The sequence below is a fragment of the Oncorhynchus tshawytscha genome, linkage group LG13, assembly GCF_018296145.1.
Source record: "Oncorhynchus tshawytscha isolate Ot180627B linkage group LG13, Otsh_v2.0, whole genome shotgun sequence".
Taxonomy (NCBI): Eukaryota; Metazoa; Chordata; class Actinopteri; order Salmoniformes; family Salmonidae; genus Oncorhynchus; species Oncorhynchus tshawytscha.
In genome coordinates this window covers 60,787,477-60,807,178 of record NC_056441.1, presented here as the reverse complement: position 1 = coordinate 60,807,178, position 19,702 = coordinate 60,787,477, and the positions used below count along the sequence as shown (strand labels likewise).

Here is a 19,702-nt window from a genome sequence, read left to right as displayed (position 1 = left end):
CTTTGACCTGGGGACCCAAAAGGGGTGCACATTTTGTTTTTTGCCTTAGCACTACACAGCTGATTCAAATAATTAACTAATCATTAAGATTTGATTATTTGAATCAGCTGTGTAGTACTTGGGCGAGAAAATGCATGTGCACCACTTGGGGTCCCCAGGACAGTTTGGGAAACGCTGCCTTAAAGGGACCTAATGGGAACTTTGCCGAATGTCCTTAGGACATCCCCTGTTTGCTGGGTTAAAACATAAATAAAGTAAATATAATCCAATTAGTTTCTTGTCATAAACTCAATATAGATCCATCTCTATGGAGTAGTTACATGTTGACACTGAAACTACAATCCCATGTGAGCATACACTATGATATATTTAGAGGCTACCAGGACAAGATATTGGAGCAGTCTCCCCTGTCAAGCAAGAAGCCATTTTATGGACACAAGTTTTTTCATTTCTTTCACACCTCCGAAGTCTGATAATGTACAGCTAATATCGGGATCTTTTTTTTAATAAGAGTTTGAGGGAGGATGTGAATCCATACACACTCAAGCCTTGCAAGGACTAAGAATTGCTGCATTGACCAGAGGAAGAAAAGTAAGAAAAGCTATGGAGAACTCAACCCAAGTCAAGTTATTTTATCTCTTTGGCTTACAAGAGACATTTAACAACAAATCGGTATATTTTACCTTGTCTCTTATCACATACCTTCTCATCATCACTGTGAATCTGACTCTGATCATAACAATCATTCAGCAGAAAGGTCTCCATGAGCCCATGTATATCTTTCTGTGTAGTTTATGTGTCAATGGATTGTATGGAACTGCTGGTTTCTACCCCAAGTTGTTACTGGACCTTCAGTCAGATGTTCAGGTGATATCTTATGGTGGATGTTTGTCTCAAACCTATGTAATATACACATCTGTCATGTGTGAAATGTCTACTTTAACAGTGATGTCTTACGACAGGTATGTGGCAATATGCAGACCACTATTATATCATACCATTGTGACATCTTTAACTGTTAGAAAGTTACTCTTATTTTCTTGGTGTTATCCTTTATTTATAGGACTCATAGTAGTTAGTTTAACCATCAGAGTTCCTTTGTGTGGATCTCGCATTGATAAGATCTTCTGTGACATTCCGTCTATACTGAAACATGCATGTTTACCCATTCCCATCAATCAGATTTTGAACAAATTTGTAATTATGGTTCATGTTTTACCAATACTTTTCATTGTATTTTCTTACTGTCAGATTGTAAGAAATTGTGTAAAGTCAGCTAAGGGAAGGATTAAGTTCACACAGACATGTGTGCCACATTTATTAACAATGGTTATTTTCATCACAGTGACCCTGTTTGACAATCTGCAAGGATGGAATAGTAATGTAAATATTACGCTAAATATGCGTAACGCAATGGCCGTACAATTCCTTGTTATTCCACCTGTATTTAACCCTCTCATATATGGACTTAACCTCCAGCAGATTCGAAGTGCAGTTTTTAGAAAGTGTAATGCACATAAAATCATTGATATGAAATGTTAGTTACATAATCTTACACATCAGGGAGACTTCCTGATATCATAAGTCAACAAATACAAAGGTAAAATCTGCCAAAACTGTTGCAAGATTAAATGGCGCCTCATTTCTTGATACCTGTCGCCAAGAGCGCAACTTTTGTTTTAGAAGTGGAGAGGAAGGGGGGGACAACACCTGGCAGGGGGTCCTCCCTAAATTTCACTCTACCCGACCCCAAAAAATCTTAGTCAACCATTGAGTAGTCTTTTCTTTCGATCTAATGGATTTGTATACATTTAAAAATATATATTTTTCCATATATACACCCAACCTATGTGCCAACTTATTTTACAATTTCTACCAATCTGCTTACCAGTAATAATTTTCATGTGCACATTATTGTGGAACATTTTCTTTTAATATATAATAGTCTTTGTATCTCAAAATCATTGTCTGTGGTTTATCTACAATCTTAATCTAAATTAAGAAGATACAAATCTAAAAGTAACGTTTACTGCAATTGTCAACTATGTAAACATAGCCTACATAAAGCCAACACATAAAAACAATATCCTGATAAAATCACATTGGCTATGCATGACCTGTCTGCAAATAACTCTAAACATTGTATCAACTATCAACTGTGTCAAGTATTTTATGATGTTTCCATTGGATCATACCATTACATTTTTCCCTTCTTGCTGAGTGGTTATGGAAAGGGAGAGAAATGGAAATGTTGTTCAAATACTTTGATGAACTATTGTTATTCTCAATTGTTTCTTGAAACATACTTTGTTTCCTTGCTGTTTGAGGTGAAGAAAAATTACTTTGAGAAGCTCCACAGTTCATTAATGGTGGTGAGTTAAGGCAATCAGAAATACTATCAGACATCCCCAAATGGGCACATTTATAGGCCTAAATTTGCACAAAGGACAGGTAGACTAGTCATACTTCTATATGGGTTATCAGGTGCCTTACTCAACATTGAGAGTATAAACATTTTTTATTTTTTTATTGACAAAACTTGTAAATGGAATGAAATAAACAAATACGAGTTTCTCACGAGTGTAGCATAGGTTGTGAGTTCTGCAAAAGACATGTTCACTCCAACATTGAGAACGAAAAATAACTGTAATAATAATATATTAAATGAATTATCAGAAATTACCTAACCAAATAAACATTGCAGATTAGAAATGATGGGAATGAACGGTAAATGTAGGCTATTACTGGTGATATTTGTCATGGGGTATTGATAGACATTGTAAACAATGCACACAAGGAAGTTATGAAACAATGAATACCCATGAAATGGCAGGAGACAGCTCATTCTGGAGAGAGACATGCCTTGTGCGTCTGAGCCACAATCCCCATATTCTTGGACCGGGGGATCCCTGCGGCCTCCTCAATGGATTAGTCCACTAAAACAGGTGCAAATCACATAGGTGTCTCGTGTGCCATAAAAAATATACATATGCTTAACAACAAAAAAATCGAATGTTTTCTACACAGGCCATTTTGTCATACAGTATTCCATAAGGCACCCAGACCTTATCAAAGTTTAACAGTATACCCTTAATCTAGTAATAAATCAAATCTAGTAATAAATCAAATCTAGTTATACATTATTTGACATTTCTTCCTTCCATTGTGACATTGTGGGAGGATGACCAACCTTCCAATTTTATGGCAAAGCATTTCTTAACTGCTATAAATGCTATGGCTACACAGTTTCTTATTATAACAGCCTCCAGTATCAACATTTCCAAGCAAACAAAAAGAGAATGTAGCCAGCATTCACAAGATCATAACATATGCAAATATGTCCCCTTCTGTTTTTTACACCTCCAGCTATGGAATGCCGTTTGGGTCTTTTGCGTGTCAAAAAGATACACGACAAATAATACTATGTAAACTATATGCAAAGGTTGGCCAATCACCATATGAAAAACTTCTCATTCATCATCACCAACAAATGACTAAGTCATGTCGAACCTTGAAAACATGAGACCGCTTTTTACGTTGTTCCAGCCAAGTGCAACCACCTTTACAACCACCCCAGGAGGATCGGGTGGTTCAAAGGTAGGATTCATTCTGGTAGGTTAGGCAAAAGTCAACATTAACCGGCACAACTACCTAGTAACATTAGCTAGCTAATGATTGCAACAGCTAACGTTACCGCGGGGTGCGCGACTCTGGGCTGCGTCGATTATGCTGAGTGTCATTATTGTAACTTTTTATAACGTTTGCACATGTCACATTTCAATCATTCAGGTGACGGAATAATGCTGGAGTCCAAAGATGGCAAACCGAGAGAAGCAGGCTGATAACTATGAGGGTTTGCCTCATCGCTGACTCTACCATCCGGCAGCTGAACAGGATAGGTACATTTTCCCTATATCCATGTAGTACATGAGGACACGGTGCGGTGCACAGTGCTTGCTTTGTAAGTAAGCTAAGTGTGAATCTATCTTGTGATTAAAAATAGACTTATTGAATGTTATTTTACTGATTTGAAGATCATGGACTGTTTCCCTGTTTTATATTAGGATCATTTTTCCATATCTCAGTATCTTTAGAGTATCCTGTGAGGCAGGATCAAGACAAGGCCAACCTTCTCTCTCTGGCTGCAGACCAGGAGAAAGTATGTATATGATATAGCTTAGTAAATCTGTTCAGATCACACATCAACGGCATTCCAACAGGAAACACTTACATTTTCATACACAAAACAGATTCATTCCATACTTATTTTTGCCGCAGGAGATGAAATGTCATCGTTTTGAGGAGTGGGAGAGCAGGCGGGGGAAGGTAAGGCATTTCACCAAGTTGATTTCATCTGTACATTATGTAAGGGATAAATGCAGACGTTCTTTTTACATTACCTTGGAAATAATGGACGACGCAGCGGGACAAGGTGGAGCCGAGTCCCTTTGCGGAGTTCATTTTTCCAAGGTAATGTACAGAAAGGAGATGTTTATCCTTCTTATATTACAGTTACCAAGAAAATAATACTAAAGCACACATTTATCGGCAGAAAACCTGCTGCTACTGCTACTATGTACTGGCTTCTTGCTCCAACCAGCACCTCAGGCTTCACCTGTTAGGTTATGTGTTCCTGCCGGGGGCATTGGTATAGCTTATCATACTCACTGCCTGTAGGCTATTTTAAATTGACGCTTTGCTTGGGCAGTGAGCTACCCTGAATAAGCAGAGCCTATATCACCACGGCTTGTATTATTCATTGCTTAATACATGGTAAAAATGTATTTCTACATGCCTTTTTCTTTCGGAACTGGTTTTAATGCCAATTCTAGGATTCAACAATGCTGTGGTATACAAATATTTGTAACTTAACACTAACAGTAATGCATATTGTAGTCAATAGAGGAGAGAAGACAGAGGGTGGACTCTCATCCAGAGCAGCCTGATGGAGTGCCCTTTTTTTAAATACCCAGATGCGAGGGAGCGGATTAGGAGATTACGGCTCTCTGAATCCATTCAGGTAAGCCATTCATTTACTTGTTGATAAAGTCAGTACTATAAATGTACATTTCAGGTTGAATTACAATTGTTAATGTTAGTCTTTTGTTATATAGATGTTGTTTGATTTTGTGGGGGAGGATGATGCCTCGAGTGAGGTTTTTACCCCCCGGGCAGCAGCGGGCTTCGCAACCCTGAAGAGCACGATTAACGGGTCATTGGAGGACCATGGCATTCGGGAGTCAACAACACTGTATGTGTTGTGGTTGTCTGTGGAGGATGTGCAGGTGACTAGCATGACAATACCTAAAAATAATATATTTGATGTTTGTATTGGACTACATTTGAACTACTTGATAGTTATAACCTTTGTGTGGTTGTTTCTGTCCATTTACAGGCAATCCTATCACCTCACCTCTCACCGGCCCCCCCACTTTCTCCTTCTCACTCACCTTCGCCTTCACCTTCCCCTCCCTAATCTCCATCTCCATCATCGGACCCAGAGAATGTTGTTTTTTAAGAGCATTTGTTTATAAACAAAATGTAGTTTTCAAAACCTTAATGTCAGTGTATTTTTCCTTAGGATCAATCCTTATTCGATTTGTCATACATTTTGAATGAGCCCTCCCTCCCCTAGAATGGACATAAGTGGCATTTTACATACACTCTGGAGCCGAGTGGACCACTGCCCCATCGCCAACATGATAAATGTCCACAGGGGCAACGTCCTAAACAGTAGCCTGTATGCATTTCAACGCAAAAACTTTAATGCAGGGGCTAAGATGGACGTTGCCGTTGTGGACGTTGAGTCCAAGGTGGACGGGGCAGTTGACCAAGGGGGTCCCTCCAGGGAGTATTACAGGCTCCTCATGAGGGACATCAGGGACTCGGCCATCTTAGAGGGTCCGGAAGAAGCGAAACGGCTGTCCCTTGAGGTTTTTACCCATATTAAGGTCTGATTTTCATGTAAAATACAGAATTTAAGCTAAACAATTACTGAAGAGGCTTTTTCAGGTGCTCTGTCCAGGGCGATATATCATAGGGATAACAAAGCTGGAACACAATTGAAATGGTATTTTTAGCATCACATGAGGGCCTTTATGGAACCATTGGGGAAATTATCAGTGTGTGTGTGGTCCATGGAGGGGTTGGGCCACACTTCTTCTCTGAGCGACTCTTCGCAGCAGTGTGTGGGAAGCCTGCACCTCCACTCAGTTTGGAGGAGGTGAGCCACACTACTCTGAGAGCACATATGGAAAATGTAAGTTTGATGTCCTCGCTAACAGCAACAGGAAATAATAGATCATAATTTTTTACATGTATGGTTTCTTTGGCTGTGTTTAAAATTCTCAATTGCCTGTCATACATTTTTCAAATTCTAGATCAAAAAAGCAGAGGACCTATCAGAGGTGAATAACAAATTGGAGGAATGGGCAGAATGGCTGAGCCTACTGGGGCTGAAATGGATTGTTGTCAAGACAATGGAGTACAGAGATGGTGTGGTTAAATTGGTGGCACAACAATTTGTCCAAGGGAGCATGCAGGTGGCCTTGGAGCAGTATGTCAACTCTGTCATAAATCTGTGAAGTACTTGTCATTACCTCCTCTAACATAAGTATTTTTAATCAGTCTACCCCCCTAAATCAATACACATCAATATATTGTCCTTAATACTTATTTTAAATATACATCTTGTCTCTAAACCAAGTTCAAATATGGTCTCAACTTTCTTGGGCTGCATTGGGGAACCACCCGTACAGTTTCCGAGCACTTTTTGTGGACTCCATAAAGCCTCAAACTGCCAGGGACCAGCGAAATCTGTTTAAAGTAACCTATTCCATACCTGGCGGCAACCGGCAGTGTTTGGAGAGTGACACCATCTGCCACTGGTTCAGCTGGCTGGCTGAAGTGCAAGGTAAAATAGTAAATTGTTCCAGTTTATCGGTAACTGTATATTATTATACCATTATACCATTTTGTGATTTAAATGTGTATTTTAAATGGCGATGGTGTTGGAGTTTGCTACTGGGGCAACAGTGGTGCCACCCCTTGGGTTCGAATTCCTTCACACAGCGCGAGAGCGTCTCGCTGGGAAGCAGAAGAAAAAGTACACAGAGGCAAACGCGTGTGCTGTGACACTAAGGCTCCCTCTTCATAGCACCTAAAATGCCTTTAGGGAATTCATGACCTCCGGTATTGTGAATTCCCCACATTTCGGTGTTGCATAGAAACATATTTTTACGATACATAATTGTATCTAGTAGCTCTAAACTACAGTAGCAATAGAGTGTTTGAAAATGTAACTGCACATCAACATTTAAGCATTATCTACCTAGATCTGTATTGTTTGTACAGTGCATTCGGAACATATTCAGACCCCTTGACTTTTTCCACATTTTATTACGTTACAGCCTTGTTCAAAAATGGATACAATAATTCCCCACCCCCTCATCAATTTACACACAATACCCCATAATGACAAAGCAAAAACAGGTTGACATTTTTGCACATGTAATTTTTAAAAAATATATTACATTTATGACCCTTTACTCAGTACTTTGCTGAAGCACCTTTGGCAGCGATTACACCATCGAGTCTTCTTGGGTATGATGCTACATTTATTTATTTAATCCATTTTAGAATAAGGCTCTAATGTAACAATATGTGGAGAAAGTCAAGGGGTCTGAATACTTTCCAAACGCACTGTATTTCCATGTTGGCTGTTATTGTTCACTTAATGATCATTAATATTAAATTATACTTGGTGTTTTGGTGTTTTTAAGGTTTAGATTTTTTAGAAACACTACTGACAATTCACTAATAACCAATATTCTTTGCTGATATTGACTGAAGTACTGCTGATAATTTAATTTGATGTCCTACCTTAAGAACAAATTAACTTCAAGCATCATTTAATTACAACTACATTAAATAAGGCTTCCCATCCATTGCATTAAGTGACAGCTCCACTTCTGGGAACTGCACCTTTTGTAGTGACTTATCGAATTTCAAATGCATTGATCTAAGAACTAGATCCATTAGTCCAAGGCTCTCCAACCCTGTTCCTGGAGAGCTACACTCCTGTAGGTTTTCAATCCAACCTCAATTGTAACTAACCTGATTAACTTATTAAGCAGGTAATTATTAAAATCAGGTGCACTAGATTAGGGTTTGAGTGAACCTACAAGACAGTAGCTCTCCAGGTACAAGGTTGAGAGCCCTGCACTAGTCCATCTTCAACCACATCACATCACACAATGTGTCAACAATGTTATGTTACTAACTGTAATAGGTTGCTGTTAATCACAATGATGTAAAATGTAACGGGCCGGACCACCGAATCCCTATCTTCATAATTATAATTTTTTAACCATAGGGTGTTCTCCACACAATTATTTATTTTAACAATTTACAAAAGTCCCGATTGGGCATTCCAAAAAATGTTGTTCTGTTTTAATAATGTCCTTTCACAATATTCTGTTGTCCTCCCACAGCAGGCACGCTCTGAAGGCTCCAATCCAGTGCTTGCAGTAGGCCTCTCCTGTGTCGTTTTGTACTGAGTGGAAGACAAATATTGTGTCAGCAGATGGAATATTGTGTTAAAGCCCCATAGAGAAAAATACAATAACCATAGACCGTATATCTTAACAGTACCTGCCACTCTCCAAATATGACCAAACAAAATCGTAATGGAATGGAGAAGTACTTAGCTTTTGTTAAGGCCACCTGTGTCTAAACTCTGGTCCCCATCCGTTCAGAGTTGAAGATGTCTGTCGTACTTTTCTAGAGACCAAATCATACAGTGTGTGAAAGAGGGGGAATGTTATTATAAAATGTATAATAGTTATAATAGTATTATAAAAATTAACTGATTCAAAGGAATGAGTGCCATTCAATACTCAGGTCACTGCTGAAGATATAGCATCCAATCCCTCATCCCAGTAGGGGAGTATCAGGGGTGTAGTAAGTCAGGTTGGAGGAGGAACGAGGGGCGCTGAAGATATTACTGCCATAACCATCTGTAGAATTTTAACTCCCAGGCTGCCTCTGGGGCCATCCAATGGATTTATTGTCCGCAACAGTTCCATCTGTGTGTTGCTGATGGTGAACTGGATTTGTGCCACAATCACCCCTTCCGACCAATAAAGAGCTGTGCCAGTGGTTGGAAGAGCTGTGGTGGTGGTTGGAGGAGCTGAGGTGGTGGTTGGAGGAGGAGCTGTGGTGGTGGTGGTGGTTGGAGGAGGAGCTGAGGTGGTGGTTGGAGGAGGAGCTGAGGTGGTGGTTGGAGGAGGAGCTGAGGTGGTGGTTGGAGGAGGAGCTGAGGTGGTGGTTGGAGGAGGCGCTGAGGTGGTGGTTGGAGGAGGCGCTGAGGTGGTGGTTGGAGGAGGCACTGAGGTGGTTGTTGGAGGAGGCGCTGAGGTGGTGGTTGGAGGAGGCGCTGAGGTGGTGGTTGGAGGAGGCGCTGAGGTGGTGGTTGGAGGAGGCGCTGAGGTGGTGGCTTGAGAGCTGACGGTGGTTGAAATTGGGGCGAACAAATCCCTTGCTGCTGTCAGATTGGCCCTCTGCATTTCCAGGGAGCCCGAGACGAACAACTGCAGAGGTGACTGCCGTTGTTCAGTCCTCAGCCCATGGTGGTTCCACTGACTGGCAAACACAGCAAGATCTCTGTTCACCCGTGGCAGGAACACAAAGTGCAGTGCCCACAGATCCACCTCATTGTTGATGTCGATGATCTGCTCCGTCTCTAAGAAGGTGAACAGGTCAGGTAAACGTTGGAGACTCCATGCCAGATGTCCCCCCACAGCCGCTCTATCCCCTGGTTGTGAGTGCTCCTTCCTCTGAGAGCACTTCCCCTCTCACCACCCCTGAATTGCTCCATGAAGGCACAGATACAGTTGTTTTCACCACCCCGGTCACATCTCACCCGGGATGGTACTCCGTAGCTGGTGATGGCTGCTTCAAATGACTCCATGACTGTGGCAGTCCTGTTGTTGTCCTTCAGAAACTTTCAGAAACACAACAAGTCTGCTGTAACCATCCACAGCACCATGGATAACAATCCTCCACCTAAAAAACAAGATACATTTGTTATACAAAACCTTTCTTTTCTCTTCTAGTGACGCCATTCTGTTTTTATTATTGATAACATTATTACAGTGCCTTGAGATGAGGTAGTCATCTCCTATCCTCCTATCTCCAAATCCTATTAAACACTTATTGCACACAGTGTGACTCCATGCAATTATTATGTGACATTTTTATTCCTGAACTTATTTTGGCTGATCATAACAAAGGGGTTGAATACTTACTGACTCAAGACATTTTAGCTTTTCATTTTTAAATGAATTTGTAAATAAATAAAAAACATAATTCCACTTTGATATGATGGGGTATTATGTGTAGGCCAGTGACAAAGTCTCAATTTAATCCATTTTAAATTCAGTTTGTACCAAAACAAAATGGGGAAAAAGTCAAGGTGTAAATATTTTCTGAATGGACCATATAAGCAGATAAATGATTCTTTTTTTACAATGTTAAGTTTGTAAAAACATGTAGCGTGAATTGTCGTGACATATGAAATACGAGTGAGAGTGTAATCAATGTCTAATAACCACGTAAAATTTTTATGAATGTGTTAAATTATTATGTGACTTGGAGTCATATTCATGTCTTGTTTGGTCAAGAAGCTAATTTGACGGTCAAATAGGGTTATTTGACAGGTCATATAGTGTTATTTGACGTGTATCTTTTTGACATGCAAAGAGCCAAATGATGTTCCATATCCAGTAGAGGAATTATATTTCTGAGTGCATGATATTCAGTTTCACTGGAATATAATATGTTATATGGATGGTCGTAAACTGAAGTAATTTATGTCTGGTTGAAGTCCATGAACGGGCATTGAAACATATCTGTATCCATTCATCATCAGAAGTGTCTCCCAGGTCTTCCTCACATTTTTGTTTGACGTGTTTTGTTTCATCAGAAAAAGCCTCTATCAACCCTTGATACAATTTGGAAATCAACTTCAGAGGTTTGTCAGCCTGCCTTAAAATAGTTTCAGTCTTTGAAGCTTCTGGCTTGTCCAATGTTTGCTGCACCGAGAGAATAAAGTGTTGCATCTGAAAAAGTTCATCTCAGCAGTCACAGACTGGTCTTCCCTGGCTGCTTGACCCTGCTGAGACCCCTGTCACCATCTGATCCTGCTCAGTCATGACAAAGAATTGCCTTGAAGTACATTTATACATTACATTACCCAAGAATGGAATCAATGGTTCAATCATTGAAATGACCATTATTCCCAGATCTCAGACTGTATCCTACCCATCAACTCAAGATGGAACTTTGTATCCATTCACTGACTGTTATAATACACTGCAAATTTCAACTGAGCTCTGTAGACTGGTCTTTACTGGCTGTCTGACCCTGCTGGGACACCAGTCACCATCTGATCCTTCTAAGACATGATGAGCATAATGTTGTGTACTGACTGTGCACCATGACAGTGAAGCCTGTAGAGCTGTTTATACAATAGTGTGAAACGTAGGGAATTATATAGGGAAACTGACAGATCAATAACGTTACATTGCTATACTGACAAATAAAAGCTCACATTACGCTGTCAAAAAACATCAGAATATCAGTGTTTAATTGTTTGGCCGCTGGTTCCATTTCATACACGAAATATAAGTTCTTTAATCCAAACCCTCAGCCACTCTCAGCCCATCCCACCTATCACCATAGACCACCCTTGTTTGGTTTTCCATGTGCCAAACATTTTTCAATTGTGCTGTGATGTTTTACAAAATGTTTAACCTTTCTACTCGTATTTTATCCACAGATTGTGAGCTAAAGATGAAAACCTTTCCTATGAGTATTATTATATTATTTATTGACTGACTATGGCTTTCCAAATTGCCCAACACTGCTATTTTTAAGGTTAATTTTAATTGCACATGATTTTTTTAACCATTCCTGGACCTGTGACCAGAAACAAGCTACATAGGGGCAATACCAGAATAAAGGATCTATTGATTCTGTCTCTTCGCAGCAAAATCTACAGAGCTGAGATTGTTTTATGCCCCATATATATAGTAATCTATTGGTGGCAAAAATTGTATATAATAATTTAAATGTAAAAACTCTTAAGTGTTGAATCAAGTGTAGTTTGAATCAATCGTAACACTCTCACTACTTCATCACAGAGGGAAAGCAAATCAAATTATTTATTGGGCAAACATTGCATCTTGAGTTAGATAGACATATTGACTAGCCAACCATTGATTGTAGCTTTGCTGGCACTTCCCTCTGTGATTAAGTAGTGGTAGTGTTATGATTTTTAAGAGGATGAAAAATAGCTTCTATACATAACTACATTTTGCAGTATTGCAGTCAACGAAAGTGCCATGTTCGTTAACAGATTTATACATTTTATTTCAGTGCCAGCTGGCAAGTGTCTTCACTGACATTTTCAACCTCTCCCTGACCGAGTCTATAATACCTACATGTTTCAAGCAGACCACCATAATGCCTGTGGCCAATAAAGCGAAGGTAACCTGCCTAAATGACTACCGCTACGTAGCACTCACGTCGGTAGCCATGAAGTGCTTTGAAAGGCTGGACATGGGTTACATCAACACCATCATCCCAGATACCCTAGACCCATTCCAATTTGCATACCGCCCCAACAGATCCACAGATGACGCAATCTCAATCTCACTCCACACCGCCCTTTCCCACCTGGACAAAAATAACACCTATGTGAGAATGCTGTTCATTGACTATAGCTCAGCGTTCATCACCATTGTGCCCACAAATCTCATCACTAAGCTAAGGACCCTTGGACTAAACACCTCCCTCTGCAACTGGATCCTGGACTTCCTGACGGGCTGACCCAGGTGGTAAGGGTAGGCAACAACACATCTGCCACACTGATCCTCAACACGGGGGCCCCTCAGGGGTGCGTACTTAGTCCCCTCCTGTACTCCCTGTTTACACTATTATTAAGTTTGCTGATGACACAACTGTGGTAGGCCTGATCACTGACGACGATAAGACAGCGTACAGGGAGCAGGTCAGAGACATGGCCGTGTGGTGCCAGGACAACAACCTCTTCCTCAACTTGAGCAAGACAAAGGAGATGATCATGGACTACAGGAAAAGGAGTGCTGAACACGCCCCCATTCACATCGACAGGCCTGTAGTGGAGCAGGTCAAGAGTTTCATGTTTCTTGGTGTCCACATCACGAACAGACTCTTGTGGTCCAAACACACCAAGAAAGTTGTGAAGAGGGCACGACAATGCCTTTTCCCCCTCAGGAGACTGAAAAGATTTGACACGTTGTAGTGGAAATTTCCTGTATTACCAAATCATTAGAGCAAACCACCACACAAGTCAGAGTTATCATAAAGTCCATCTTTAATTATTATGAGCTCCATCACAACCCTGTGACTCTCAGATCAATTCAGTGTCTATAAATGAATTCTCTGAGAGTCCCTTACACATTGCAACTGAGATCCTTTATAGCAAAGACACACATAGCCAGACAGCATTGGCTATAAATTATCGTTCAGCTTTGTCTCCTGAACTATGTTCTTATCTCGCTCTTGGTACCACTCAGTACCAAAAACAAACATTGTGAGATAATTGGTTCCCCCTCAATCATCCCTTCACATGGTTTAAAAGATACGTTTACACATGACACATTCACAGATAAGACTAACCAGACCTCTCCCCCCTCTGGGCCCACATAAGCATGCTATAAAATGAATAGAACATCTTATTTATAAATGTTACCTAAAGAATTCTGATTCTGCTACGACATTACCCTCTCAGGGACATTGTCCCTTCTAAAGAATCAGAATATTAATTACATACTCAATATTTAAAAGAAAATAAAAAATAAAAACCCCTCAATGTCAGATACCTTAGCTTATATGTAAGCTTTCTCCCATCTGAAACTAAGTTTACAACCTTTATTCTACAAGACAAACTTGCACATGTTTAATAACACAGAATAATCCATTTGAGAAAAATAAAAACATAAATCGCCTTAAGGATCTTGGTTCCCAATTGGGGATCAGCCCTCCCACCGTCAGCTGGAATGTGGCGCATGGAACGCAAAAAATATTCTTAAAAATATTTAACCTCCACACATTAACAAGTCCAATAGCTCAAATGAAAGATAAACAACTTGTTTATCTAGCCAGCAAGTCAGATTTCTAAAATGTTTTACGGCGAAAACATAGCACATATTTATGTCAAACCACCACCGAAGACACACCGAAGACCAAGCTAATTTCCATAGCCAAATTCAACAAAATATGCAATCACCAAACGCAGGATTAAAAGAAAAATAATTTCACTAACCTTTTGAAATCTTCATCAGATGACAGTCATATAACATGTTACACAGTACATTTATGTTTTTTTCAATAATATGCTATATATATCCATAAATCTCTGTTTACAATGACGCCATGTTCAAAAAAATGCTACTCGAATGTCCGGAGAAATGCGATAGCTCCGGCATATGCCGTCAGCTAACATGGAATACACAACATAAACTTAGACTAAATATGCAGGTTCTACATATATATAGAAAGATACACTTCTTCTAAATGCAATCGCTGTGTTACATTTATTTTTAACATTACAGATTTCGTTCACTAGGCTATAATATGAGTCGGCGCTCAGGAATTAGCATTTTGGCTCCTCTACTTCGGAGTCCACAGAAACCCATAATAAACACATAAATATTCCCTTACCTTTGCTGTTCTTCCATCAGAAGACCTGGAAGGGTTTATACTTACCAAAAACAGCTTTAGTTTGGAAGTCTGTGTCTTTCGGTGATCAAACACGACATATTTCGGTTGAAATGCAGCCAAAAAGTCAAGTGTGTGCTCACCAAAACGTTGAAATTACATATTATATGTTGACTAAACTTGTCAAACTATGTTCAGAACACAGCGTTAGCATGTTATATAGCTTCACAGCAATTCTCAGGACGATCAGAAACACACGAGTCGTTTAATCAATCTTGGAACAAAGACATCACCCGAGCAGAACGCGCATGAGAGTAACCTGTTTTCTCGCGTGACCGAAAGGTTTCGGCCCGCCAAAACTCTCGTGAGCGCGCGATTCTCACAATGAGAAGCCCCATTGAAAGCAGACATCGCGCTGAAGAGATAGAAACTGTTCCCAGGACTGTAGGTGCTTGGGAAGGGTGGGGGGGATGACGTCAAAGTTGGGCCAACTTTTATGATGACAAGAGAGAGTTTGGGAGAATGAGTGCCCTGAGAGTTCTGCTTTACATAGAGGCATAATTTAAACGGTTTTAGAAGCTTTAGAGTGTTTTCTATTCAATAATAATTTTTATATGCATATATTAGCAATTTTTGACAGATTTTTTTTCTGTTTACTATGGGCACGCAATCACCCCAAAGGGGGCAGCAATCAGCCCTAGCTCTTAAAATAAAAAATAAAATCCCCTCAATGTCAAATACCTTAGCTTATATGTAAGCTTTCTCCCATCTGAAACTAAGTTTACAACCTTTATTCTACAAGACAAACTTGCACATGTTTAATAACACAGAATAATCCATTTGAAAAAAATAAAAACATAACATAGAAATGCTCCCTAAGTTACATGAGAACCAGTATCTAAACACAGGCCTCATCACAACATACAGGACAGACATCCCTCTAAGTCCTCATGCTCAGAAATATACTCAGGAATAGAGAATACTGTAGGTCAGGGAAATCATTCATATTCCAAATCATTATTAACAACCCAACTATTTATCCAACCAAAATTTAGAATGACATTCCTGTGATTCAAATTGGTCTTATCACTCAAAGTAAAAACCTCAATTTAACACACATCAATATTAGCAGATTTACATGAATTCAGTATAATTATCCCATAATTCTACTATTAACATTTTTAATCATGATTATAATACAGATCAGTATCTCAATGCATTCTTAATCTAAATTACTACAATTTACATGGTGTAGACCTCTTCAATCAACCTGATACCACAAAAGTATAAACAATTTTATTGGCACAGTTGACCAACCCCCCCTCTCAGGCACTGATTCTTCTGGCGTCTCTTTCATTCTTCTTCGGATAGCTTTACATTTCAAAGTGGACGGCCATGATAATGTCCAAATTTCAATGTCTCATCTTTACCACTCATGTCTTGTTCATTCGTCAACCAATACACCAGCATCATAAGAAAATGTTAGAACAGATCTCTTTCCATGATCACTCCAAGTGGACTCACAGTATGAGAGAAACATGAAAGAAAAGCAGTTGATAGCTTAGATCTGATACTGTACACCAATTTCTGGCTTGGGTCCTTTCGCTCAGTAGAAGTGGTTTGGAAGGCCTTCTTCAATGCCTTTGTCACTCTTCTTGAGCCAGTTAGAGGGGGTTTTGAGGTACACACACTATTCGGTCCAATTATCTCTTCCATGCATTAAGATACCATCTGATGTCCCTTTTCATGATAACCTCGAAAGAACAGATCAGAACAACAGTTTAGTTCAGTTCATTAACTACATGATAAATTATTACTTTTACCAATTATTCTTAATACACATATCTAAACATATTTCACAGAGAATATCAACACATTCTATTGAAACTAGTCTTTCAAATTGGTTTATACTCCCCATCTCACTGTCAACTCCATCATAGAGCCAAGGATCAAGAAGTTAGACCTATACCCCTCGGGAATGGAACAAAATAATACAATACACTCAACAATACAATACACTCCTTCACATATCACTCAAGGTGTATAACGTCAATTCAAATCCTCAAAAAACTGAATCCTCCCCCATGTTTTACACATATCTCTCCGTATGAGAGTAATGTAAAACAATATACACATTTACAAAATAACATGGGTAACTATTTACACTTTCAATATTTGGAAGACCCTCAGTCCTCTATCAAATCAAATTGTTTTATATAGCCCCAGCCTAAAACCCCAAACAGCAAGCAATGCAGGTGTAGAAGCATGGTGGCTAGGAAAAACTCCCTAGAAAGGCAAAAACCTAGGAAGAAACCTAGAGAGGAACCAGGCTATGAGGGGTGGCCAGTCCTCTTCTGGCTGTGCCGGGTGGAGATCACAGTGGTTGTAGAGGGTGCAACAGGACGGCACCTCAAGAGTAAAAATTAACAGTTTAGGGTTCCATAGCCGCAGGCAGAACAGTTGAAACTGGAACAGCAGCAAGGCCGGGTGGACTGAGGACAGCAAGGAGTCATCATGGCAGGTAGTCCTGAAGTATGGTCCAAGGGCTCAGGTCCTCCGAGAGAAAGAAGGAGAGAAAGAGAGAGCAGACTTAAATTCACACAAGACACCGGATAAGACAGGAAAAGTACTCCAGATATAACATACTGACCCTAGCCCCCACCCACTTTGCCATATAACCCCACCAACTTTGCCAAGACAATATTCTGCTGCTGATGCCAGATGCCATAGCAGTCTCTTAATGATGTAAAGCAGAGGGTCACTGAGCATGTGGTGCATGTGATGGGAGACTTCATCTTGCAAACAACACAGCAACGCCTCCATGCTGTGCCCTTTTGGCCCGTAGGCACATCCATGCCTGCACAAATATATTTGGGCAGATGAACACTTGTGGCAGGAGCAGAAGGGACAGGGCTTGGTGCAGTGGTGCTGTAGCCAGCAAGCTCCTTGATGCTCCCTCTAATGTAGACTGATTGGAGGAAGCATGCTGGCTGTGTTGAGATGTATGGGTTTGCATTCTACACAATACCATTTTATATATATATATATATATATATATATATATATATATATATATATATATATATATATATATATATATATACTGTATATATATATACACACACACAGACATAGGCTATGGTCGTTCTCATACAAACAAACAGACCCTCACTCACAATGACTAGCTAACGTGTACTTTACCCATTTCATTACATCTTTACATATTGCAAATAAAATGTAAAAACAATCACAAATAATATTTTATATTCATTTCAAACAACGGCATAAGCATGAGAACAACTTACCAGTCCAAAACAATGTCCTCTCCGTCCAAAAAATATGCCTCAGTTTCAGTCTTCAAAATGGAGTCTTCAAAAAGCAGATCTGTCTCACTTTCATGATGAATTTCCTCTAAAATTGTTTCTACATTCGTATATCTAGTCTTAGAATTAGCTTTCCTTGACTTATTCGCCATGATGTTGGATAAATAAACAGCTGAAGATGCAAGTCACCGAAATACTGCTGTGCGTAATAAGCTTTGCTCCTTCACGGTTGAATTGGCAATGGCGAAAGAACGGTCCTTACGCCAGCGTTCAATGGAAAGGTTTGTCTTACAACAAAGAATCATGGGATATTGTTTACCTCTGCTCATTGGCTATCTACCCAGCTAGATTTCAAGACGATCAGTGGTCATTGGGTTAAAAGACAGTCAATCAACCAGACAGTGGTCATATAATTGGTGCACAATGGGCTCGTCACTTGTTGTCTTCCAATCAGTTTTTCCAGGTCAATACGTCCCGCAAAATGACCCATCAGGTTAGGTTGTGATACAAACAAACAGTTGATTGCAAGGAAACCAAACATGACTGGATAAAGTCTATTTTACGTTGGATGTTACGTAGAAAATTGAATGACACGAAATTCAACGAGATAAGAGTTCACAAAATGTTTTGTGTTAGGCTATAAAAAATTGATTTAACCGAACAAAAGACCATTCATTGTGTAACAATGAGCCTTGGGATTACAACCAGAGCAAGATTTACCTTCAAAGGTAAACGATTTATTTCAATGCAATCTGTGATTTTGTTCCGCAAGTGCTGGCTGAATAAGCTGTTTGATATGGGGGTCTGTGCTCAGATAATCGCAGCGTATTCTTTCGCAATAAATCATGTTTTTAATCTGACAACGCAGTTGAATTAGCAAGATTCTAGGCTTTCGAACCATGTGAGACACTTGTATTGTCATGAATGTTTAATATGACTATTTATGTAGTGATCACCGTATGTTGTCGAATTTAATCCCGCTAACGGGTTCGGTGCGCAGAGAGGTTAAGAGATTAAACTTCTTCTGGATCAGAGTCCCTTCCACGGGATGGTTGAGCACAGGATCATCTATTGTGTCATTGCAAGCTGTAGCGTTACGATTCCCCTTCACTGGAACTAAGGGGCTTAGCCCAAACCATAAAACACAGCCCTAGACCATTATTCCTCCTCCACCAAACTTTACAGTTGGCCGGTAGCATTCTCCAGGCATCCGCCAAACCAAGATTTGTCCGTCGCACTGCCAGAGTCCAATGGAGGTGAGCTTTACACCACTCCAGCCAATGCTTGGCATTTTGCATGGTGATCTTACGCTTGTGTGCGGCTGCTTGGCCATGGAAACCCATTTCATGAAGCTCCCAACGAACAGTTATTGTGCTGACGTTGCTTCCAGAGGCAGTTTGGAAGTCGTTATTGAGTGTTGCAACCGAGGGCGGATGATTTTTACGTGCTTCAGCACTCTGCGTTCCCATTCTGTGAGCTTGTGTGTCCTACCACTTTGCGGCTGAGACGATGTTGCTCCTAGACATTTCCACTTCACAATATCAGCACTTACAGTTTACCGGGGCAGCTCTAGCAAGGCTGAAATTTGACGAACTGACTTGCTGGAAAGGTGTTAT

At 40.0% G+C, this 19,702-nt stretch overlaps 1 protein-coding gene across 1 annotated transcript; it reads left to right on the top strand.

Annotated features, from left to right (window-relative positions):
* Positions 1-421: 421 nt before the first annotated feature.
* On the top strand, positions 422-5,957 carry LOC112266114 (olfactory receptor 1D2-like). Its single transcript, XM_042294936.1, has 3 exons — positions 422-1,489; positions 5,396-5,506; positions 5,773-5,957. Exons 1-3 carry the CDS (start codon positions 604-606, stop codon positions 5,955-5,957), a joined length of 1,182 nt encoding a protein of 393 aa, XP_042150870.1. The 5' UTR covers positions 422-603.
* Positions 5,958-19,702: the final 13,745 nt, after the last annotated feature.

Excerpts from the sequence above, each read along its gene's own strand:
- LOC112266114 (XM_042294936.1), top strand. The coding sequence starts at position 604 with ATGGAGAACTCAACCCAAGTCAAGTTATTTTATCTCTTTGGCTTACAA. Across the intron at positions 1,490-5,395 it reads TAACCTCCAGCAGATTCGAA|GCAATCCTATCACCTCACCT; the intron begins GTGCAGTTTTTA and ends GTCCATTTACAG. Across the intron at positions 5,507-5,772 it reads CATCATCGGACCCAGAGAAT|GGGCTAAGATGGACGTTGCC; the intron begins GTTGTTTTTTAA and ends ACTTTAATGCAG.